Genomic DNA, 25,956 nt, shown 5'->3' with positions numbered 1-25,956 from the left:
CTTGTTTTTATTTTACATTACATTTGAAAACAAATTCTCCGATTTTTATTTTTATTTTTTTTGGGGGGGGGGCTTAAAGACTAGTGCTTGTGTTTAAAGTCAGTGATGTAGATGCTCTTGAAAAACCTACTCTCATGTTTTATCTGCCAACCTCACAGGCATGAACTACACACAGGTCATTTTAATAATCTGAAAGGGTTCCCAGAAAATTGACTAAAGCGTGCGTGTAAACCGACTCTGAATATGTGCAACTTTGCCCATATAAATATTACCATAACATTTGATTTAAGTCGCCAGCCTCTGTGATCACAGCTCATGTTGTATGAATGCAGCTAATTTAGTTCAGTAATAACTCTTGTATGTATGTCTTGTCTGTGATCTGACTGCTATCATAGTGATTAATGATTGAAGATGTGGCAGATTGGGCACAAATTCTTTTATTAACTGAGATAATTAAAAATGAGATGAGGAAATGAAAAACACAATTCCATTATAAAAACAGAAGAGTGAGAAAATCTGAGTGTCTAAAACTTAATGTGTCCTAAATGTCCACAAGTCAATATTTACAGATACTCTGGAACAATGCTAATTTGAAAGAAAAAAAACAAAACAGTCTATATGAATAAAAACAAGTTACAATGATATAATGCAAATGTCTTACACACTGTAGGCTCTATTAAGACTCCAGTGAATAATCGTTATGATAAAACTGGAAAAAATTATACATTCTATGGATGGAAACTGAATAAAACATTTCTTTAATGTAAAAGAAATAGATTTTCTCGAGATATTTTTCTAAATTGCTTCAATCATTTTACAAAAACATACCATATTTCAACATTTCTTCAGCTCTCAAACGTTCTTGTTCACTATCTTTATACACATTTGAGGAACATTTATCTTAATGCAAGTTAAATCTGTTCAACAAAATTATATCACATGATTGTTTTTAAAAAGTATATGTATTACATATATTGGCACATCTAGAAATTGTTTATGTACAGAAAATAACAGAAGTTTATTTCTTTCGTGGTCCGGTTTCCATCAAATCCTGCACTCTGATTGGTTGGCGAGTGGGTCCGTATCCTACGATATGGACTCCAGTTACGGACCCCGGTTATGGACCTCTGGCGACTCGCTCGTTCACAACAACAAACAAACATAGTAGCATTTTTTTTCAACATTGATCTTTTTTTTATAAGATTTATTTATAAGATTATCAAAAATGTTATAATTTTTTGCCAGCATTTTTCAGGAGAATAGCATTAATTTTACATCATGGATAGTGATAACGACAGTGTTCACAGTGAAAGCGAATTTTACTACTCTGAGTAAGAAGAAATAAAAGAAAACATTTCAGGAGAAAGCTAAAAACCTGTAACTGTTGCTAACGCCGAGCAAAAACATGGCTGAATCCTGAATGACTCAATTTTGTATAAATAGGGGACTACATAGGCGGCAAAATGCAGGGTTTTTTTTTTCCTGCCATGGAAGTGCACTTGTATACCGAGGAGGAAGCAATTTGCATTACAGCCGTGAATAAGGATTCAAAATGGTGGCTCGGTTTTCCCTTTCGGGCGCTCTCATTTTCTGTAAGAATTTGGTAAAGAAAAAAATAAATATATTATTTACCAGCTTAAGGTCGATCCATATGGTGAAATACCGTGACCTTGGCCTTGAATACTGACCTCAGCCCAGAGGGCCTCGCTCAGTACTTTCAAGACCTCGGTCACGGTATTTCACCATACGGACCTCCCAGCTGGTAAATAACATATATATATATATATTTCCAGCAAAGACCTCAGAGTCACATCATATTATTTACTCAAAATGTAAAATAAACATATAATGATAATAATTTTAATGATAATAAAATTATCATTTGCACATTCATCATCGTTCAGACTTACTGAGCCAATACAATCTACACATGAACATTAAATGCGAAATGTATCACTTCATTTCATTTCATTCCAAAGGAAAATCACTGAAGTGTGCAGTCTTCATCTTTTTCAGCTTCTGGATTTGTTTTGGCTTGTGTCACTTCACTTGCCTGCTTATTTTGCTGCAGCTGCACCAAGGTGAAAAGGAGGAAAATTAATTTAAAGAAACTTTCAGATTAAAGTGGATGTATGTTATGTGCCAGGCCATATCCAGTTTAAAGCATATATGCAGAACCATGGCCTCACTTTTTGTTTATAAATGCCTTGAGACCTCAAGAATGGTACAGGAATAGTTTTAAGCGTTAACAATAAATCTAATATAGTAATTTTTACGATTAAAATAATTCATATAGGTAGCGGTCTGAGTGAATGACCTTGACATCTGTGACGCCACAGCAGGAAGGCTATTGGTCTCATCGCCATTTCCGCTATACTAAAACACAGAGCTGACTGCAACTCCGATCCTCCACTTTGAGCTAATTTATCGCCATGCCATATAGATATGTTGCTGCACCTGCCAGCAACACGACAGAAGGTGCATTCATGTTCCAAGAATTTTCAAACTGCAAAGATTTGGACGCATTTTGCAAGAAGTTCACGGGCACATTGGGCACCTATGAAGTGGTCTCTCCTCTGCTCTGCACATTTTACTGAAGATTTGTACAAGACCTCTGATCTGCTGAGGAGTGTTGGCTATAAGCCCGTATTGAAAGAGGGTGCAGTATCAACAATTAAGGAAAACTACAAGGAAAGTATCTATCTATCTATCTATCTATCTATCTATCTATCTATCTATCTATCTATCTATCTATCTAAAAAAGGAAAGTAAGTTCAGCTGCACCAGTCCTCCCCGAGTGTGAGCCGAGGGTTGTTGGTAAAACCCGGGATGCAATGGGATGTGACATATTATCGCTCGGGCAGTGACCTCCCCGCGGTTGTTGCTAAAACCGGTGACGTCCCGTCCTGGGTTTTAGTAATTGCTTGAGCTGAGCAGTAATGGCGGAGTACTCAGTATGGAGAAAATGGAGAACGAGTGGACCAGCCATCTGATTTCTCCACTGGATATGCTTGCCTCAGCAGCAATATCTCGCCCTTACGTGGAAGAAGCGAATGAACGAAGAACTGAACAAACAACTGAAAGTCAGATTGTTTCAAAACAATCGGCCACAAGATCGGCCTTCAAGAAGCGAGAACACAGACGGGTAAGCGCCGACTCTCATTTGGATACAAAACAACAAAAGCAACAACACTGATTGTTTACCTGCATTTAGATTAATACATGTAACTTGTATTGTGTGTTTAAGTTACCGGTATAAGATTATTTAATTTGCTTCAGAATGTGATTGTCTCAGTTCATCTGATTATTTAATGAGCCTTTTACGTTTTATCAGTGAAAATGCATGCATGTACATGTATGTTGCATAAGTTATAACACCCATCCTGTTTTAATGAGAGTCAACCCACAATCAGTGAAGTCAAATCAGTCTTAGTTGAGCAAGTCGGTAACGCTATTTCTTACTTTCACCTTAAAGTTTTATTTATATGACTTTGGTCTATAGCTGTAAAAGGCCTCGGCCTTAAAACCAGTTCCCGCTGTGACGTCACGCACTCAGGGCTGGCTGGCTCAGCGGGGCAGCGCGAATACCAACTTTGCGGTCGATTTTAACTCTCAGAAATATATATTTTTTTATTCCCATTTATGCAGCATACAAGAGTCAAGGATGGAGATACTATCCACTCAGAAATGTATTTAAAAATAAAGGTTCTGCGTATCTTCTTTAAAATGCATTAGCCGCATGGATGCACACCAAAATAAAAGTGCTTTCCTGTCCACCAGAGGCCACTAAGATACTTTTAAATGGTCAGAAATCTCCAGCCAATATAAACACAACATGAAAAACAGAGCTATTACGCCACACATGCCAGTAAATACTCATATTTGCAGGGCATAATGATTGTTAAATGACTTAATACGACATTATGATCGCACAATTCTACTTACTAACGTACTCAGTTGGGTGCACTAACAAGTCAGAGAAAATATGAGTGTAAAGTCATGTTCATCTGATACTGCTAATGAGTCGCAGGGAAACAAATTAACGCTGATCACAACTACATTGTGATTACATAGTGAACCACTGCCAACTAATTACTGTCTGGCACATTTAATATTCTGAGTCACAACACAGCTCCAAACAATAGCACTATATTTGTTCTAATTGTTTAGCTATTCATTACTCGAACAATAAGTTAACAGGAACACGAGGACAATAATGGCTGTTTTTAAAGCTACAGTGCTTGGTGAAATCCTAGGGGATAGGTTCTCAAACGTTGACTCTATTTCTCTTTCCATAGCCACAATCTCTTAGTCCATTCACACTCGCACTGAAAACCGTATATTTTCCGGGTTTATGCTGTAATGGTGTCATGTCGTGTGGGAATGGGTGCAAAAGACTAAAGTCAAAATGTTAATCTATCCTCTGATGACCTAGTAACAATTACAGAAATCTTTCGCCACGGCTCCAGTGGGAATTGGAACCATCAGATTTACATGTTGTGACGGTCGTGACATTGCTGACGGTGATGTAGTGATATCGCAACAGAACTACTCACACTGCATCAATGTAAAGCAACTGGCGGCAAACTCAAAACAATAAGTAAAGAAAACATCAGGGGAAATGTTATACATAACCTTTGCTTGAACAACACAAATGTTCAGGAACAGGAAAAGAACTCTCTCAACAGCTTGACTCACGCCATATTGCTAACTAGCTAATGTCTCCACTTGGGCTTTTCACAACAACGGATTTACAGAAAATACACGATATCTGTTACTTTTTCATTATGGAAGGCTGAGTGGGAATGAAAATTTGCCATTAACTGTTGTTTTTAACCTTTTGTTATGTGATGGGTTCTACTGATTAAAGAGAAAATGGGTTTGAATGTCAAAAGTACAAACATAATAAAGATGTTTATCAGCTCTAAGTGCAGGAAGCGCTACATATAAACTACATCTAAATGATGCAAATCCTGTAAAATCCCTCCATTGAATAGTTCAGCAGAAAAGAGACACCCCCCCCCCCCCCCCCCCAAAAAAAGAGTAATACTCTTGGGGATTCAATGACATTTTCACAGTGCTATACAACAATCCCTCACCAGAATAGGTAGTGCCTGACTGAAAAGTTATCTATCGTCCTGCACTTTTTTTTGTAGGGTGGTCTGATGGAGAGAGAGAGGTGGGGAGATAAACAGCAGGAAACACCTTCCCTCATTCACTCCCCCACCAGCAACAATGAGTTATTAAAAGCTCAGGCTTCCTCTGAGCAACTGAACACGTTGGACCAGATAAATGGCATTACAGGGTGTTCTGATGGAGAGGGACCAAAAGATGTGGCCAAAAGAAAGAGCAATTGAAATCACATTCATTCCTTTCACCCTAAACGTAATGATCAAATATCGTTTTTAACTGGGACTTGTTTCTAAATTCGAGTTAAGTCATGAGTTATCTGCTTTGAGTCAAGTCCAGAGTCCTTTTGAGTCTTAAACAAGTCACTCTGTGAGGAAGTGTTACCTATCTGCAGAGCTGCAGACTTTTATTGACTAGCTGGAGAGTATAAAGAATGTTGGCATTAGTTTAGCAGTGTTTCTAATCTGATCAATTCAGAAGGTGACTCGCTTAAGTCTTTTTTGTTTACTTTTTGTTTTTTAGTCTCCATGTCTTTAGACAGCATAAAAAGCAGAGAAGTCTCTAAAAAATGTTGAGTTATGCCCCTTTTCCACTACCCTTTTTCAGCTCACTTCAGCTCACTTCAGCCTGACACGGCTCGCGTTTCGACTACCTCAGAGCAGCACGACTCAGCTCGCTTCAGCCCTGCTTAGCACCCAAAACTCGCACGGTTTTGGAGTGGGGCTGAAGCGAGCCAAACCGAGCCGAGTGGGGCTAGGGGTGTGAGGATACACTCCCCTGTGCACTGATTGGTGAGGAGGAGTGTCCTCACATGCCCACACACGCCCCGCGAGCACGCTGGGATCTGTAAACACCGTAAACCCGGAAGAAGAATAATTACGAATTACGAGAATTTCTGAAGGCTTATGCGCCTCGCCTCATCTATACGCTCTTGCCAGTATCTGCTGGCGTTGTCGGTGACAACAAGCCACAGCACCAAGACCAGCAACACCAACGACTCCATGTTTATTGTTTACTCTCCGGGTCGTGAGACTACCGCTTAAAAGGTCACTGATGTCACTGTTTGCGCCGCCTAACGACATCACGTGACGTCCACCCACTTTCGCTAACTCCACCCAATGTGTCCACCCACTTCCAGCCAGCACGGTTCAGCGCGGTTGTAGTCGAAATGCAACCCCAACAGCCCCACTCAGCTCGACTTAGCCCAACTCAGCACGGCACGGCTCAGCCCAACTCAGCCGCATTGGTAGTGGAAAAGCGGCATTAGTTGGATTAGGATATCAGCGACTTTTAAATAATAGCAGCAACCGATAATTTCAGAAACAAAAGGTACAAACTGTACAGTACACAACAATAATATTCTCTGAGACAGGCCCTGGCACAGTTTGGTCAGTTGTACAGGAATGATTAGTGATTATATATACTGTATAAGATCGTAAGCATACCATTCTCTTCTCCTCCTGATTTGACTCCCAAAAGCATGACTCCATCTTTGTTGCTCTCCGTCCTTTGGAATGAAGCACTGAGATTTCAGGAGCAACATGGGAGCAATAACAGAAAACAATCAGGACCCCAGGGAAACTATTTTACAATATAACGTCTGTGAATGTGCCTAGTCAAGTGGCTTAAAATAGCTGATACGCTGTATAACAGTATCACAACTTTCCAAGCAAGTACTTCTCACTCAAGATGACCTTGGACAAAGCCACATTGGGCAAGAAGGAGAGTTTCTCTCAGACCCAACATACTCACTTCTCTGTTCCATGGTCCATGGCCTCAACTAAGGGAAACAAAAATGAAGAAAAATCTTAGATTGGTCTAAATAAGAATAATAAAAAGTGTACTCTTAATAGAATGGATTTCAATAGGTACCTGGATGATGATGGACTTTAAAACACTTGAACTTCATGTATATTAATACAGCCACGACTGCAACCACCAAAAGCAAAAGCCAGAGATAACGGGGCTCTGTAACATAACAATGTGTTTGAAAGAATCTGGACATTAAATCCACATTCCATCATTTGGCATATGCTCTTCAATTTCTCAGACAAGAAATTATTCATGTCAGCCATTAGCTGTAATTTACTGTACTGTATTTATTGCATTGTATTGGAAGATCAAAAGTGGTACACCTGATCAAATTTAATTTATCTTAAAACTGGATTGTTATATATTGGTCAGCATTTAAAGGAGAACTGAAGTCATTTTAAAACTTGCTTTATTTCTTAATTAACGTGTTATTCAATTACGTTTTCAGTTTTAGTAACCTTATATCGTGACTCGTATTGGCAACTAATTGCAATTAAATATTATACTTATCAGCCTGTTCGGTTTTTAACTATGTTGAATGTAGTTCGTTTGGTCCACAGCAGGTGTCGCTTATTCGCGCGATCTTCACGAGACTTGTGCGAGACTTCGAAACGTGAAGTGTCAGCCAGGTGTCAGTGCCACCATTTTGAAAACTGCTTTCCAAACGAAATATTGCACAAAAACGAGTTTAAATGACGATTACTGCCTACTTTTTTCAAACTTTCCTGATTGCTATCAAAACAAACAAAACTTCCGGCTTGATTACATCAGCGTTCGAAAGAGGGCGCGCGCGTCTTTTGACAATGTTGGCAGATGTTACCTTGTGTCCGAAATCACTCCCTACTCACTATATAGGGCACTATATAGTGGGGATGCCATTTTGTAGTGCTGTCCAAAACCTGAATAAGGATTATTTACACCCTATATAGTGCACTCAAAGTATCCCACAATGCATCATGAAAAGTAGTGTACAACGATGGTCACTAACCAAGCAATATATCCCATCATGCATTGCAGTTGCACTGAAAGAAATCAAATTAAAGTCTCAAATTTGATTTAATAAAAGGCAGCGGCAAAGAAGAAAGTATTCAGCCTTGATTTAAAAAGAACTGAAAGATGCAGGTACTTTGTATTGATTAATGTGGGAAATATGCTCAGTATAATATGGATTTATCACAAAAATACATGCATGTGTTTATTATTTTGAAAACCCACCAGCCGACTGATCTGGCACGTTTTAATTGTGTGACAGTAATGACGTAAACACCAACACAACGGACTAGTGTCCGAAAGCATTTTTTCATTTTACCAATGAGCTCACTGTATAGTCCTCTATATAGTAATTCCCTATATAGTGAGTAGTGAACGAGTGAGCGATTCCGGACACAGGGTTGGTCACTTTGATTTCCGCTGTATGTTTTACTTCCGTCCTATGGAGTCTCTCACAGGTTTCAGTGAATCTCGTTTACAGCCATTGCTTTGACATATGGACTGATATATTACATAGCATATTTCAAACATTCATAACTTGCTATAGCAGTGACAAAATACAGTGGTGCTTGAAGGTTTGTGAACCCTTTAGAATTTTCTATATTTCTGCATAAATATGACCTAAAACATCATCAGATTTTCACACAAGTCCTAAAAGTAGATAAAGAGAACCCAGTTAAACAAAATGAGACAAAAAATGATACTTGGTCATTTATTTACTGAGGAAAATGATCCAATATAACATATCTGTGAGTGGCAAAAGTATGTGAACCTCTAGGATTAGCAGTTAATTTGAAGGTGAAATTAGAGTCAGGTGTTTTCAATCAATGGGATGACAATCAGGTGTGAGTGGGCACCCTGTTTTATTTAAAGAACAGGGATCTATCAAAGTCTGATCTTCACAACGCATGTTTGCGGAAGTGTATCATGGCACAAACAAAGGAGATTTCTGAGGACCTCAGAAAAAGCATTGTTGATGCTCATCAGGCTGGAAAAGGTTACAAAACCATCTCTAAAGAGTTTGGACTCCACCAATCCACAGTCAGACAGATTGTGTACAAATGGAGGAAATTCAAGACCATTGTTACCCTCCCCAGGAGTGGTTGACCAACAAAGATCACTCCAAGAGCAAGGCGTGTAATAGTCGGCGAGGTCACAAAGGACCCCAGGGTAACTTCTAAGCAACTGAAGGCCTCTCTCACATTGGCTAATGTTAATGTTCATGAGTCCACCATCAGGAGAACACTGAACAACAATGGTGTGCATGGCAGGGTTGCAAGGAGAAAGCCACTGCTCTCCAAAAAGAACATTGCTGCTCATCTGCAGTTTGCTAAAGATCACGTGGACAAGCCAGAAGGCTATTGGAAAAATGTTTTGTGGATGGATGAGACCAAAATAGAACTTTTTTGGTTTAAATGAGAAGCGTTATGTTTGGAGAAAGGAACACACTGCATTCCAGCATAAGAACCTTATTCTATCTGTGAAACATGGTGGTGGTAGTATCATGGGTTGGGCCTGTTTTGCCACATCTGGGCCAGGACGGCTTGCCATCATTGATCGAACAGTGAATTCTGAATTATACCAGCGAATTCTAAAGGAAAATGTCAGGACATCTGTCCATGAACTGAATCTCAACAAGACAATGACCCTAAGCACACAAGTCGTTCTACCAAAGAATGGTTAAAGAAGAATAAAGTTAATGTTTTGGAATGGCCAAGTCAAAGTCCTGACCTTAATCCAGTCGAAATGTTGTGGAAGGACCTGAAGCGAGCAGTTCATGTGAGGAAACCCACCAACATCCCAGAGTTGAAGCTGTTCTGTACGGAGGAACAGGCTAAAATTCCTCCAAGCCGGTGTGCAGGACTCATCAACAGTTACCGGAAACATTTAGTTGAAGTCAATGCTGCACAAGGGGGTCACACCAGATACTGAAAGCAAAGGTTTACATACTTTTGCCACTCACAGATATGTAATATTGGATCATTCTCCTCAATAAATAAATGACCAAGTATAATATTTTTGTCTCATTTGCTTAACTGGGTTCTCTTTATCTACTTTTAGGACTTGTGTGAAATTCTAAAGGGTTCACAAACTTTCAAGCATCACTGTATAATATAATTCAGCTTGTTTTTAGATTTACTCAACATTTTCAGCTTCAAATGTTCTTATTCTATTAGCAGGTACTCCAGCTCCTTTTTAGAAAGACCTGTTTAAAATTAGAACAATTATCTACCTGTAGAGTAAGACTATTTTAAGTTTGAGATTAGTAAAATGTCTTGAAATATGTTTCATAAATATGTAGCTGGGCGGCACGGTGGTGTAGTGGTTAGCGCTGTCGCCTCACAGCAAGAAGGTTCTGGGTTTGAGTCCAGTGGCCGGCGAGGGCCTTTCTGTGTGGAGTTTGCATGTTCTCCCCGTGTCCGCGTGGGTTTCCTCCGGGTGCTCCGGTTTCCCCCACAGTCCAAAGACATGCAGGTTAGGTTAACTGGTGACTCTAAATTGACCGTAGGTGTGAGTGTGAATGGTTGTCTGTGTCTATGTGTCAGCCCTGTGATGACCTGGCGACTTGTCCAGGGTGTACCCCGCCTCTCGCCCGTAGTCAGCTGGGATAGGCTCCAGCTCGCCTGCGACCCTGTAGAACAGGATAAAGCAGCTAGAGATAATGAGATGAAATATTTAGCTGTTTTTTTAATAATCTTATAATAGGAAATACTGGATATATTTGACGATATTCAAGATGCTCGCCTTTGTTAAGATAGTGTTTGAAGGACAAAAAAAAGGTTTCTGGACAAATTACCATTACAAATTGATGCATTAAGATTTATTTCCAAAATGTACTCAAATGTCAAATGGTACTCAACTTATTTATGAAGTAATAATAATATTTCTAAGTATAAACCTTTCCCTATCTGAACAGAAGTGCATAATGATTTTAATGGCTAATCAAAACCACTGAGTCAGTTCCAGTTCGGCTTTGTGTTTGAATAAAAGTTGATGACAGCTGTGCAATTTGAAAAATTGAAATATTTGAAATAATCATGAATATTAAGTCATGGCTTAAATGTTCTAGCTATTCTAAATTGAAAAAAATCAGTTCTAAGAGTTTGTCTTGTTTTCTGCAAATATGGCAAGGTTTTCATGGTTTCATGGTTTTCATCAGTGTATAATTGGCTGATATACAGACTTACGAAATTGTGCAGCTTCAGTTTTTTCTTCAGACTGAGGACCTATGGGAAAAATAACCATCCTGTTTAATAATATCTGCTTAATGTAGTATTAACATTTGATATGAGGCACTTAGTTGTTACTTATTATGTGCATGTTGATAATTATCTAAAGGTTACTTACCAGAGGTCCTGTTTCCTTCTGTTTGGTTGACATTAGCTTTAGTAGTATTTACTTTCTGATCTGAATGAGTCCAGAATTTACAAAATGCAACAATCAATATGCTGTCAAAGATAGTGAAAGACACTTGTGCACATTCGATCATTTTTTTTTCCAGAGGTGGACAGTAACGAAATACATTTACTTGAGTATTGTAATTAAGTACACTTTTTGAGTATCTGTACTTTACTTGAGTATTTTTTTTTGGAAAACTTATGACTTGAACTTCACTACATTTGAAAGGCAAATATCGTACTTTTTACTCCACTACATTTCTATCAAGGTCCTTGTTACTATGAAGCGGCTTTGAAAGTGGACGCTTTTGTCTTTTCTAAAACGTGATTGGTTTTTTCGCAGGTGACACTGAGACAGTCTATCAGTCATCAGTTGGGCCATTTCATGTCCATAGACAGGATAGCATCAAGTTCAATGATTTCTCCGCAGCATTATTTAACACGATCAGTTGATGACAGAATGGAAGGAGGTGGTTCTTCTGGGGAATGCACACACTCATGGTCCATGAACCCATGTTTCAGTTTTCTGAAAGGAATAAAGATTTGTTTCGTTTTAAGTGTTTGCCTAAAATGAACCACATCACGGCCTACAAAAACTCGCTGTCCAAATGTTTTATTCCAAGAGAAAGCTTGCAATGTAGTTGTCTGTGCTTTTAGCGCGAGCGATAACATTGCAATAGCTATGCAGTCTGGTTAGTCAAAGGACTTTCTATGGATTTGCCCGCCAAGTTACCACAGCCTTGTCCACGGCTAACATTAACACATAGCTAGTTAACTTGGACACTGTTAGTTAGCATGTAAAAACGGTGTTACGCTAACATGAATAATGTTAACTTATCTGAAGTCCTTTCAGAAATATGTTTTAGCATAATCTTGCCAAATAAACAACAGCATCAGCTACCCAATATGATTTCGAGTTTGAAAAGCGTTTGCTAGCATGTCAGGTGGAGCTTCACTGACTAGCTAGCTTAATGTTAAACCACCATGATGGCACAGCATGCGTTCATTTTGTGAATTCACATTTCTGTCTTTGGTAACGCCATTAGGTTTTGTAAGCATTGTGGCAATAATACAACGATGCATTGACAGAAAATGTACTTTTAATACTTAAGTATTTTTAAAAGAAAGTACTTCAGTACTTTAACTTCAGTAAAAATTTGACTGGACAACTTTCACTTGTATCGGAGTAACATTTGACCAGTGGGATCTGTACTTTTACTTAAGTAATGAAGTTGGGTACTTTGTCCACCTCTGTTTTTTTTACTCATAAAGATGAACTTTGCATTGTGGTTTAGATGGAACTGAACTATTCACCACCAAAACACTCAGGCTACAATATACTGTACAGCATCAGTCAAAGAGCTGCACATAACTGATGCAAAAAAGTAAGACACAGCTAAAGGCTTATATATACACATGCTTTATATTTTTAGATATATATGTAGAGTTCTGTTTCATAAGATCTCCATATTAACCAGTTAAACCCATGTTTTGGTCTGACCTAGACCAGAGAGTGAAGCAAAAGCAACTAGCAAGTGCTCATGTGGAAAGCCATTTAAAAGTGATGGTGAACTGTTGGTGATTAGCTTTCTATCTCAGGAAGCTTGTAAAAACAAACAAACAAACAAACAAACAAACAAACAAAAAAGAACAGCTTTTCAGCCGTTTTTTTGTCAAAATGGTAATGGTATCTCAAACATGAGACTTTGATGGAGGCATTATTATTATTATTATTATTATTATTATTATTACATGAGTCTATACATGCCATTCCATAATGATGAACCAATTTGATAATTATTGACCAGTGATTTATGAAAACAAAGGAAACAAAAACCCCCACAAATAACCATGTGTATCCATACTGATGACTGGTACTGTACATTTAAATTGTTCCACGAAATCAAGTTGTACATGAGCTGATAGCCGGCATGTAGCACCGAGTCAGCTATAAGCCATGTATGACAAGATTGAGTGGAATAACTGTTTTATTCTGTCCAGATTCACTGGATTTTGAGAAACAGGGCATTTTTATTTTTTGCAAATTCAATCAATAAAAACTTTATACAAAACATCCAACAAAATCATTTCTGCTTAGAATGTAAGCAAACCAGCGAAATGACAGTACAAGTTGTGAAAAATGCGATAATAATACTTCTCGGAAAAAAAAAAGATATATTTTCCCCATCAGATACTTTTATTCTATATTTTGTTGCTTTTTTTGTATTTTTGGGGGGTTTGTTTTTGAGTAGAGGTTTTTTTTCGTCCTCGGTTGGTTCAGCAACACGCTCCGCCATTTTGTTTTTCTCTACTCACGGTATATGAGCTGATAGCCTAGTAGGAGAGTCGCCAGTTAGAGCGTGTGATTGCTCATATCCGGTGAATGTAAATAGAATAAAATATATTGTATTTTTAATGAATATACTTGCATCCATGTGCACACATACAGTTAGGTCCATATATATTTGGACACTGACACAAATTTTGTTTTTTTACCTGTTTACTGAAACATATTCAAGTTATAGTTATATAATGGACATGGACATAAAGTCCAGACTTTCAGCTTTCATTTGAGGGTATCCACATTAAAATTGGATGAAGGGTTTAGGAGTTTCAGCTCCTTAACATGTGCCACCCTGTTTTTAAAGGGAGCAAAAGTAATTGGACAATTGACTCAAAGGCTATTTCATGGGCAGGTGTGGGCAATTCCTTCATTATGTCATTCTCAATTAAGCAGATAAAAGGCCTGGAGTTGATTTGAGGTGTGGTGCTTGCATTTGGAAGATTTTGCTGTGAAGAAAACATGTGGTCAAAGGAGCTCTCCATGCAGGTGAAACAAGCCATCCTTAAGCTGCGAAAACAGAAAAAAAACATCCGAGAAATTGCTACAATATTAGGAGTGGCAAAATCTACAGTTTGGTACATCCTGAGAAAGAAAGAAAGAAAGCACTGGTGAACTCATCAATGCAAAAAGACCTGGACGCCCACAGACGACAACAGTGGTGGATGATCGCAGAATAATTTCCATGGTGAAGAGAAACCCCTTCACAACAGCCAACCAAGTGAACAACACTCTCCAGGAGGTAGGCGTATCAATATCCAAATCTACCATAAAGAGAAGACTGCATGAAAGTAAATACAGAGGGTTCACTGCATGGTGCAAGCCACAAGAATAAAAAGGCTAGATTGGACTTTGCTAAAAAAACATCTAAAAAAGCCAGCACAGTTCTGCAAGAACATTCTTTGGACAGATGAAACCAAGATCAACCTCTACCAGAATGATGGAAAGAAAAAAGTATGGCAAAGGCGTGGTACAGCTCATGATCCAAAGCATATCACATCATCTGTAAAACACGGCGGAGGCAGTGTGATGGCTTGGGCATGCATGGCTGCCAGTGGCACTGGGTCACTAGTGTTTATTGATGATGTGACACAGGACAGAAGCAGCCGGATGAATTCTGAGGTATTCAGAGACATACTGTGTGCTCAAATCCAGTCAAATGCAGCCAAACTGATTGGTCGGCGTTTCATAATACAGATGGACAATGGCCCAAAACATAAAGCCAAAGCAACCCAGGAGTTTATTAAAGCAAAGAAGTGGAATATTCTTGAATGGCCAAGTCAGTCACCTGATCTCAACCCAATTGAGCATGCATTTCACTTGTTAAAGACTAAACTTCAGACAGAAAGGCCCACAAACAAACAGCAACTGAAAACCGCTGCATTAAAGGCCTGGCAGAGCATTAAAAAGGAGGAAACACAGCGTCTGGTGATGTCCATGAGTTCAAGACTTCAGGCAGTCATTGCCAACAAAGGGTTTTCAACCAAGTATTAGAAATGAACATTTTATTTACAATTATTTAATTTGTCCAATTACTTTTGAGCCCCTGAAATGAAGGGATTGTGTTTAAAAAATGCTTTAGTTCCTCGCATTTTTATGCAATCATTTTGTTCAACCCACTGAATTAAAGCTGAAAGTCTGAACTTCAACTGCATCTGAATTGTTTTGTTCAAAATCCATTGTGGTAATGTACAGAACCAAAATTAGAAAAATGTTGCCTCTATCCAAATATTTATGGACCTAACTGTATACACACACACACACACACACACACACACACACACACACACACCTCAAATTATGACATAATAATTTCTGTTACCTAAATGTTCAGTGTTGCTGGTCTTGTTAGTGCTCACTGATGTTTTCTGGTGCTCATAGCTGCTAGTTACTCCATCTAAGTGAAAATAACCAGAGAGTGAAGCAAAAGCAGCCAGCAAATGCTCATATGGAAAGTTCTTCAAAAGTGATGGTGATGAAGGACTTCAGTTTTCTATTTTATGAAGCTTGTAAAATATAAGTGAAAAAATATGTGAAATGCAGTTTTTAGTCAAATGGTAAGAATGCAAAAACTTGAGACATTGATGGCATTATTATTCCAACTGTATTATTATTATTATTATTATTATTATTATTATTACATACATGCCATTCCATAATAATTAACCCGTCTGACAATTATTGGCCACTAATTTGTGAAAACAAAAACTGGTATTGTACATTATGCAACTGTATGCATTTACAATACATCAATTACACACACACACACACACACACACACACACACACACACACACACACACCCCTCGAATCATGAAATTATCATTTCTGTTACCTTGAGGTCCAATACTGCTGGTGGTTTTCAGAGTGCTCGCTGATGTGTTCTGATGCTCAAATTTAAGCCCCGAACCTAAGAGAATATAAAGTTTATAATACACATTGTTCTCTGTGCATTTTTGACTTGTGGACAAACTGTAAACTGAACAAAGTGGTGAAACTCGACTGGTCAGTTATAGTGAGACTCACTTGTTGGTGATGCAGTAAGGTGGACAGACTGCATAGTTTTTGTGCTGACAGAAGATTTGGTAGACTGCGCTGATGTACTAGTGATGGTTGACGCTGTTCCTAAATGGGTTAACCAACAAGAGAAGTTACTCACTTGGAAATTCTTTTTGACAGAATATCATTATTACCAGACATAATCAATTTATATATTTCCTGGCTGTGTATTTATAAAAATCATGCCAGCTCCAAGGCAAGTTACAGGTGTGCATTAATGCACTTGTTCTGGTACGTTATTTATAATTCTCGGAACTCATTTAAAAATACTTGTATGATGAATACACAAATTATTCCTAACAATAGTTTTGTTGGGACGGCACGGTGGTGTAGTGGTTAGCGCTGTCGCCTCACAAGAAGGTCCGGGTTCGAGCCCCGTGGCCGGCGAGGGCCTTTCTGTGTGGAGTTTGCATGTTCTCCCCGAGTCTGCGTGGGTTTCCTCCGGGTGCTCCGGTTTCCCCCACAGTCCAAAGACATGCAGGTTAGGTTAACTGGTGACTCTAAATTGAGCGTAGGTGTGAATGTGAGTGTGAATGGTTGTCTGTGTCTATGTGTCAGCCCTGTGATGACCTGGCGACTTGTCCAGGGTGTACCCCGCCTCTCGCCCGTAGTCAGCTGGGATAGGCTCCAGCTTGCCTGCGACCCTGTAGAACAGGAAAAAGCGGCTACAGATAATGAGATGAATAGTTTTGTTATTTAACAACAAAGAAAGATATAAAAGTTGCACTGGTGTTTATATGGAAGATGACATTTATTTAACATTTACAAAAAGAAGACCTCAGTCAGTGTCAGGTTTTGAGGTAAGGTTGCTTTTTCACGTTTTCCATCGAACTGGAAGTCTCAGGAGAGAGGAAATTGTGCTTTGCAGTTTCTTACTAACTTCTTGACAAGCTGCATGTTGGTTCATACAATGGTGCTTGAAAGTTTGTGAACCCTTTAGAATTTTCTATATTTATGCATAAATATGACCTAAAACATCAGATTTTCACACAAGTCCTAAAAGTAGATAAAGAGAACCCAGTTAAACAAATGAGACAAAAATATTATACTTGGTCATTTGTTTATTGAGGGAAATGGTCCAATATTACATATCTGTGAGTGACAAAAGTATGTGAACCTTTGCTTTCAGTATCTGGTGTGACCCCCTTGTGCAGCAATAACTGCAACTAAACATTTCCGGTAACTGTTGATCAGTCCTGCACACCGGCTTGGAGGAATTTTAGCCCATTCCTCCGTACAGAACAGCTTCAACTCCGGGATGTTGGTGGGTTTCCTCACATGAACTGCTCACTTCAGGTCCTTCCACAACATTTCAATTGGATTAAGGTCAGGACTTTGACTTGGCCATTCCAAAACATTCACTTTATTCTTCTTTAACCATTCTTTGGAAGAACGACTTCTGTGTTTAGGGTCGTTGTCTTGCTGCATGACCCGCCTTCTCTTGAGATTCAGTTCATGGACAGATGTCCTGACATTTTCCTTTAGAATTTGCTGGTATAATTCAGAATTCATTGTTCCATCAATGATGGCAAGCCGTCCTGGCCCAGATGCAGCAAAACAGGTCCAAACCATGATACTACCACCACCATGTTTCACAGATGGGATAAGGTTCTTATGCTGGAATGCAGTGTTTTCCTTTCTCCAAACATAACGCTTCTCATTTAAACTAAAAAGTTCTATTTTGGTCTCATCCATCCAGAGAACATTTTTCCAATAGCCTTCTGGCTTGTCCACGTGATCTTTAGCAAACTGCAGATGAGCAGCAATGTTCTTTTTGGAGAGCAGTGGCTTTCTCCTTGCAACCCTGCCATGCACACCATTGTTGTTCAGTGTTCTCCTGATGGTGGACTCATGAACATTAGCCAATGTGAGAGAGGCCTTCAGTTGCTTAGAAGTTACCCTGGGGTCCTTTGTGACCTCACCAACTATTACACGTCTTGCCCTTGGAGTGATCTTTGTTGGTCGACCACTCCTGGGGAGGGTAACAATGGTCTTGAATTTCCTCCATTTGTACACAATCTGTCTGACTGTGGATTGGTGGAGTCCAAACTCTTTAGAGATGGTTTTGTAAGCTTTTCCAGCCTGATGAGCATCAACAATGCTTTTTCTGAGGTCCTCAGAAATCTCCTTTGTTTGTGCCATGATACACTTCCACAAACATGCGTTGTGAAGATCAGACTTTGATAGATCCCTGTTCTTTAAATAAAACAGGGTGCCCACTCACACCTGATTGTCATCCCATTGATTGAAAACACCTGACTCTAATTTCACCTTCAAATTAACTGCTAACCTTAGAGGTTCACATACTTTTGCCACTCACAGATATGTAATATTGGATCATTTTCCTCAATAAATGAATGACCAAGTATAATATTTTTGTCTCATTTGTTTAACTGGGTTCCCTTTATCTACTTTTAGGACTTGTGTGAAAATCTGATGATGTTTTAGGTCGTATTTATACAGAAATACAGAAAATTCTAAAGGGTTCACAAACATTCAAGCACCACAGTAGCTGTGATAATGTGAGTAATATCAGGAAGTAACTTGTTTAGCAGACATTCCACACCATTAGATGTAACTATAAAGTGAATATGTATGTTAAAATTGTAATTGTAAATGTGCAAATTACTTTGGTGTGAGAGGAATATTATAATTCGAAACTGATCAACTTTTGTGTGGTAACAGTCCCTGTGTCCGACATCGCTCACTCGTTCACTACTCCCTATACAGGGATGTACTATATAGAGGACTACATAGTGAGCTCATTGGTAAAATGAAAAAACGCTTTCGTACACTAGTCTGTCACGCTGGTATTTACGTCATTACTGTCGCACAATTAAAACGTGCCAGATCAGTCGGCTAGTGGGTTTTCAAAATAATAAACACATGCATGTATTTTTGTGATAAATACATATTATACTGAGTGTATTTCCCACATTAATCAATACAAAGTACCTGCATCTTTCAGTTCTTTTAAATCAAGGCTGAATACTTTCTTCTTTGCCGCTGCCTTTTATTAAATCAAATTTGAGACTTTTAATTTGATTTCTTTCAGCGCGACCACAATGCATGATGGGATATATTGCTTTGGTTAGTGACCATCATTTTACACTACTTTTCATGATGTATTGTGGGATACTTTGAGTGCACTATATAGGGTGTAAATAATCCTCACTAAGTTTTCGGACAGCACTACAAAATGGCATCCCCACTATATAGTGCCCTATATAGTGAGTAGGGAGCGATTTCGGACAAAGGGTGTGAGTCCGCTTCAAGTCGGGACGCCACCTGGTCTAATATTTAACGAGTATGCATTTAATTTCTTCAGTGAAAAGGAACAAACTGATAAATATTACACATTTTCATCGCCTTTTCCATTTTAACCTTTTTTAAACAGGTATATAAATGGAGTATTTGTTTGTAATAATGGCACTATATTTATTTATTTATTTCTGCTAGATGATGGTCATGGGAGTGCTCACTGTCCCTGTTGTGTTCTTCACCTGACCTGTTCATAATACACTTTGTTTCTCTACATGCATGACTCCTGACAGTTCTCTGAAATGTCCCAAGTGTTTCCAAGCTTGCAACTAATTAATACCTACAGCAGTGATGGAAAGTAAATGGTAAGTACACTTTTCATTCACTTCATCAACACATTATAAACAGATGATAAAGATAGAGCTGAACCCAGTGGAAAAAGTAGTTTTGGGGAAGCCATGGCCAAATGGTCAGAGGAACAGCTTTGGGACCAAAAAGTCACTGGTTCAATTCCCTGAACCAGCAAGACTGGCTCAAGTGCCCTTAAGCAAGGCACCAAACCCCTAACTGCTCCGACAAGAGTGGTGGCGTACCTTGTTTCTGATTAGCCAAAGAAAAACTGATGATGCGATTATCAGTTTGGGCAAGAACCTGGCCATGACTAACTAATAGTGGTGAAATGGTAGTGCTCAGTTATAGTGACACTCACCAGATAGTTGTGCTGCTGTAGTCGTATAAGTCTCATTGCCAGTGTTTCCTGCAGCTCCTGGAAATCAGTGAAAGACATTTAGCATTATGCATTTAAGTGGCATCTTAAAAATTTGCATTTCCTGGTTGTTAGAATGGATTTGAATGAAAAAGTCTGTGCAGTTACATCCAGTGTGTTCTCAGTAGTCATTACAAATGAGCATTGGGGTTAAAATATATGACAAGTTGCCACAAAACACTGCAATACATGTTTGCTGCATGTTTTATTCATAGCTCATTCCTCACAGGAAATCACTTCTTTAACTATTAATACACAAAGATGGCTTGTGATTGTGGTTTTCCTGGCATTAAAGCAACTCGTATTTTTCTTCATTAAACAGTTGACGTAATTCTAGCGCATACGCCTAGTGTATTTTTGAACTAACACAGATACATACAGTATCTTCTATGTGATCAGGAGCCTTGCTTGAAGAATGAATGCTTGCTCCATTTTCTGCAACTTTTGAGTCAGGTATGGCCCTTGTCTGAACTAAGTGAAGGAATAAACACTGAGGGAATAAACACAGTTCCTCTCCATACATGAAATCTGGCTGTTCTCCAAAACACTGAATACTGACAGAAAGTGATTAAGAGAACTGATTTAACATTCTATTTTTGTTTATTCTATTAGCAGATTATAAAGATGACCGCAGAAATGGATGTACAAGTTTCTCAAAAGCATGGTGGTATTTGGATTCCAATATACAGCACTGTGCAAAAGTCCAAGGCGCATGAAATGCTGGAGACCAAAAATGACTTTAAAAAAAATAATGAAATGTTTCAACATAAAAAATACTATACTATAAACAGCAGTAAGCCATAGTAAATGAAACAAAGTCAATATTTGGTGTGAGACGACCCTTTGCTTTAATAAAAGATAGTAGTCTCAGGTACAGTGAGTGCAGTTCTATAAGGAAGTGAGCTGTAGGTTTTACTGAGCATCTTACAGAAGCAGCCACAGTTCTTCTGGACACTTTGACTGTCTCACTCACGTCTTCATTTTGCACCAAAACCCAGCAGCCTTCATTATGTTTTCTTCTTTAATCTGAAAAGTGCTCTCTTATGGAATATGCTGCTCAGATACAAACATTTTTTTCCCTGTAACATTTAATTTTGTGCTGGAAAATGAACGTTTGGACTCTAAAATGTTTTTTGGACTGACTCGATAATGTAGGAGTCATAAAATAGAAATCTGTAACAAAGTTTTTATGAAAAAAGAATAGGGTGCCTAAGACCTCTGCACAGTAATGTATATATTTTAATTGATAGACAAAGCATCACAATGTACACGCTAACATCCATCATTTAGAATGATTCTAACTATAAGATGCTGTTAGAGATTGGACCCCAGTCAATAAGAGTGAGACTCACCAGCTTGTGATGTTGTTGGTATAGAAGTGGAAGAAGATGTTTCATGGGAAGCAGCGAACCCATTTGCTAAACAGTGAGAGAATCTGATATTACTCGACTGAAAATTCATTTGCATAAAGTCAAGATAAAACATTGACAGAAGTGATGCCATAGTAAAGATTCCAGATTGAAATCAATATGGAGTCACAAAAATGCTGGGAAATATTATTGAAAAAGCTCATAAGGCATTGGGCATAGCACACTGGGAACTTAATCCATTATATATAATTTTCTAAATAACTGCTAGGTATTTCAAGGTATCTAGAAAGAAAACATTTACCATTCAATTTTATTTATAACTACATTCGCTTTATGAGGTACACACCAACTACTTTGTAGATTTACAGTTGCTGAGTGTATCTGTTGCTATGAAGTTTGCCAGCCCCCTCTATCCCGTTCCACCCCCCATCAGATATTGTTTCAGTGGTTGTTAATTCTCAATACGGCACTAACGCTAGTATGATGGAGGGCTCAATAGCCATGGTGGTTTTTCTCCAACAACAATCTTTATTATCCCTTATAAGCGCTATTTACATTTTTTGAATAGAACTCTTTCATAAAGAATTTTAATAAAATAAACTGAGGGCAGGGGTGGCACAGTGGTGTAGTGGTTAGCACTGTCGCCTCACAGCAAGAAGGTCCAGGTTCGAGCCCAGCGGCTGGCGAGGGCCTTTCTGTGTGGAGTTTGCATGTTCTCCCCGTGTCTGCGTGGGTTTCCTTTGGGTGCTCCGACATACAGGTTAATTGCTGGCTCTAAATTGATCATATGTGTAAATGGTTGTTTGTCTTTATGTGTCAGCCCTGCGATAACCTGGTGATTTTCCTCTGGGTGCTCCGGTTTTCCCCACAGTCCAAAGACATGCAGGTTAGGTTAACTGGTGACTCTAAATTGACCGTAGGTGTGAATGTGAGTGTGAATGGTTGTCTGTGTCTATGTGTCAGCCCTGTGATGACCTGGCGACTTGTCCAGGGTGTACCCCGTCCCTCGCCCATAGTCAGCTGGGATAGGCTCCAGCTTGCCTGCGACCCTGTAGGACAAGATAAGCGGCTACAGATGATGGATGGATGGATGGATGGATGGATGGATGGATGGATGGATGGATGGATGGATGGATGGACTGAGGGCACTGGCAACCTGAAATAACTCTAGATGGCTAAAATGCCAGGTTGTCAGCTTTAAGGAAAGTGCTTGCTATCTAAGGTCAGACATTTACACACTTTCCACATAAAACACAAAAACGACAGAAAAAAAGAAAAAAACACAGTCAGATAAGCCTTGTAAAACAGTGGTACCGGTATTATCCAAATGCATATTCATATGAAGAATTAACTTGTAGCTGTTGAGAAAGTTTTGTTTTAGTTTTTGTTTAAACCGAGAAAATGATCAGCACTTGATATCAATATCGATACCATTCCAGAGTGTGGGGCCTCAGAAATGAATATTAAATGTTCTATAATTTGTTCTCGCTTAAGGAAGATAGTATGACTGTTTTGCAGCATGCCTTGTGTTATAGGTGTGAATCTTGTCCACTTTAGTGAAAAAAAGTTTGGAATACAGTTCCAAATTGATAGACAGGTGGCATGGTGGAGGCTACAGTCAGCAATTGTATACATACACGGTGTATCTAGTATTTTGGGCAGCACTGTCGTGTCACAGCCAGAAGGTTCTGGGTTCGAGTCCAGTGGCCGATGGGGGCCTTTCTGTGCGGATTTTTAATGTTGTCAGTGTGGGTTTCCTCCGGGTGCTCCGGTTTCCCCCACAGTCCAAAGACATGTGGTTAGGTTAACATGGGGCAGCCTTGGGTTGAAGTGTCCTTGAGCAAGGCACCTAACCCTCAACTGTTCCCCTGGTGCTGTAGCATAGCTGTCCACTGCTCTGGGTATGTGTGTGTGCTCATTACTTACTTGTGTGTACATGTGTGTGTTCACTGCTTGAGATGGGTTAAATTTCACTGTGTGCTTAAGTCTGCGCTTGAGTGTATATGTGACAAATAAAGGCTTCTTGACTTGGCTTCTTCTTCTTTGTTCAGGTCTGGTGTTGATGATGCCAACCACTGACGCTACTGTATATAGGACTGAACAAACTGTACATGATGGTTTGTCTGCTTCATATCCTTTCAGAACAGATGAACGTTTACTCAAAGAAGTGAAATAAGATTAACCAAAAAATTATGTTTTATCATCACAATTAATTACAACCACCAACGCTGGACTCCTCTGGAAACAGTTAAAGTGTGATGCTACGCTCCAGAATTTCCTTTTGGGCATCAATAAAGTCTGTCCATCCATCCATCCATCTATCATTAAACACGTGTATCTTCAAAATGACTGTCTTTCCTTTTTTGACGTAACCTGTGTAATCTTTTCACCTAACACATTGGATGACATGGAGTGGCCGAAAGAGCAGCATTCCCTCATCCTCTAGTGCAGACATCCTCTTTATACTTGAGCAGACCTGTGAAAAGCTGCATCCTGTGTAACCCTGTTTCTCTCCCAAGAGTCCCCTATGAGGTTCCTGTCGATACTTCCTGCCCATGATAAATTCTTTTTCTGTGCCCTTATTGTCTGGCCCAGCGCAAATTCTATGTTTGATTTATGCTCTCCAGCCTGAAAGCCGAGGCCTGATTCTGTCTGTTTCGGTGAGTCAGAATAAATCATAATTAACTAAGCTACTTATGAGGAAAAACAATTATGTCGGTATCAGAACTTTTGAAGCACTGTTTTTGCCCATAAATGGCCACAATTCAGTTCAACTGCTACATTAAATAGATTAACGAAGTGATAGAAATTCAAGATTACTGCTTTATCCATAATGAAAGCTAAAACGAGCTACACAGGCTTCTACTGTGGATAGAAATAGTTAGTATAAAGTGATTTATATTCTAAAAATGAAAAGCATTATTTATTTACTGAAGACAGATTTACTGAGACTTCCTAACCATTCTCAAGCCTCTGGGTTTTGACCAGTTTCTTAGTTGTGTTGATTTCCAGTGGAAGCAGATTTGCTGTAAATTTTTCCAAATGGAGGCTTTACACGCTGGCCAGTGTTGCACTCCCCTGTGAGAAACATGGCTGTCTGGTTTCCACTGATTATCAGCACATTCGGTTGCACTCCCAACAATAGAACACCAGTTCATCCCCACCCTGAACTGTTACAGGGTCAACACACATCTAAAGATCTTAGACAGTCAACATTTCCCACATCCTCACAGCACCTTAAAAGTGTTCTTTGCTGAGGTACGCACATACTTTCTGGGTTTAGAGAACTGATTACATTCCTCTTATCATTTCATTTAAACAATCAAAGAGTTATTACAGTAATTAAATAGCACCATTTTCCCCTGTAAGCATTCATCATGTAACAGGCCTTCCATTTACTGCATTAAAGAAACTGCTTCAGTTCCACCATATAAAGACCTTCTATACTGTTTCATCATTTTATCCTAATGAAAGTACACTTCATCCCAAAAATCACCTCAACAACTTGAAACACATAAATAAAAATGGTACTTACTTAGGAAGAGAAAATAACAGAAGATGAAGAGAGTGACCCTGGTAGCCATGATGTCCTTCTTTTGTATGGTGCACTAAATTGATGGTTTCACACTGCAGCATCAGATAAGTGCAACAGGGTCAGTGCTCTCTGGGAGACAGCTTCACATACAATGCCTCTGCTGCCTATTCTGTCACTTCCTTTGGCTAAATAGAGGAAATGCACCAGCTTCCACTTGGGTGGAGGACTAGTGGACTGGACGGGAAGGAGGTGGAGTTGTTGAGGCGTGAATAACCCAGAGCGAGAATTCCAAATTCTGTGAACAGGAACCCCGTGTCCGAGGCTGTTTGTGCTCCTTTGCACAAACTTTTTTTCTGTTAGCTTTTCCTTCCTGGCCATAAAACCAACTGAAATGTCTTGGATGTGTTCGTTAAACCACTACAGTCTTGGTTCTTTGTGTCAGACAAAACCAGCCTGATCATAAGTTTACACCTGTGCATCTTCATCCTCAGGTGTGTGACTTTTTTTTTTTTAAAGACCAACACATCTTATTTTAAGGATGGTGGTCATTCTCCTTATTTTTATGACACAGCCCAGGTTTTAACTAGATTTCTAGCTAGAATTGAAAGAAACTTGAGAATTCATTCCATATACCACACTCCTGCGGCTCGAACTTTTATATCACGTAGTCTAAGAATTATCATTTTTTAAAATGAAATAGATATTGTAGAATGGTTAGTGATATGTGAACAGCATGGCGGTGTAATAGAAAACAAGGCAACAATGGTTAGTACCTCATAGCCCAAGGGTCTGCA

General features: G+C 39.0%; 1 protein-coding gene across 1 annotated transcript; it reads right to left on the bottom strand.

Moving 5' to 3' along the window:
- Positions 1-459: 459 nt before the first annotated feature.
- On the bottom strand, positions 460-25,363 carry LOC132894615 (uncharacterized). Its single transcript, XM_060934695.1, has 12 exons — positions 25,163-25,363; positions 21,610-21,675; positions 20,201-20,257; positions 16,198-16,296; positions 16,007-16,081; positions 15,494-15,568; positions 11,281-11,340; positions 11,121-11,159; positions 7,003-7,098; positions 6,883-6,910; positions 6,576-6,652; positions 460-2,071 (listed from the first exon to the last, which is right to left on the bottom strand). The coding sequence occupies exons 1-12, from the start codon at positions 25,209-25,211 to the stop codon at positions 2,058-2,060; spliced, it is 735 nt and encodes a 244-aa protein (XP_060790678.1). The 5' UTR covers positions 25,212-25,363; the 3' UTR covers positions 460-2,057.
- Positions 25,364-25,956: the final 593 nt, after the last annotated feature.

The sequence above is a fragment of the Neoarius graeffei genome, chromosome 1, assembly GCF_027579695.1.
Source record: "Neoarius graeffei isolate fNeoGra1 chromosome 1, fNeoGra1.pri, whole genome shotgun sequence".
NCBI lineage: Eukaryota > Metazoa > Chordata > Actinopteri > Siluriformes > Ariidae > Neoarius > Neoarius graeffei.
This window is presented reverse-complemented; position numbering and strand designations above follow the sequence as displayed.

Bases quoted from the DNA above. Each gene is read 5' to 3' on its own strand.
- LOC132894615 (XM_060934695.1), bottom strand. From the start codon at position 25,211: ATGGCTACCAGGGTCACTCTCTTCATCTTCTGTTATTTTCTCTTCCTA. The intron at 21,676-25,162 runs GTAAGTACCATT...CTCACTGTTTAG, and splicing joins CTGTTATTTTCTCTTCCTAA to CAAATGGGTTCGCTGCTTCC. The intron at 16,297-20,200 runs GTGAGTGTCACT...TAACCCATTTAG, and splicing joins TACAGCAGCACAACTATCTG to GAACAGCGTCAACCATCACT.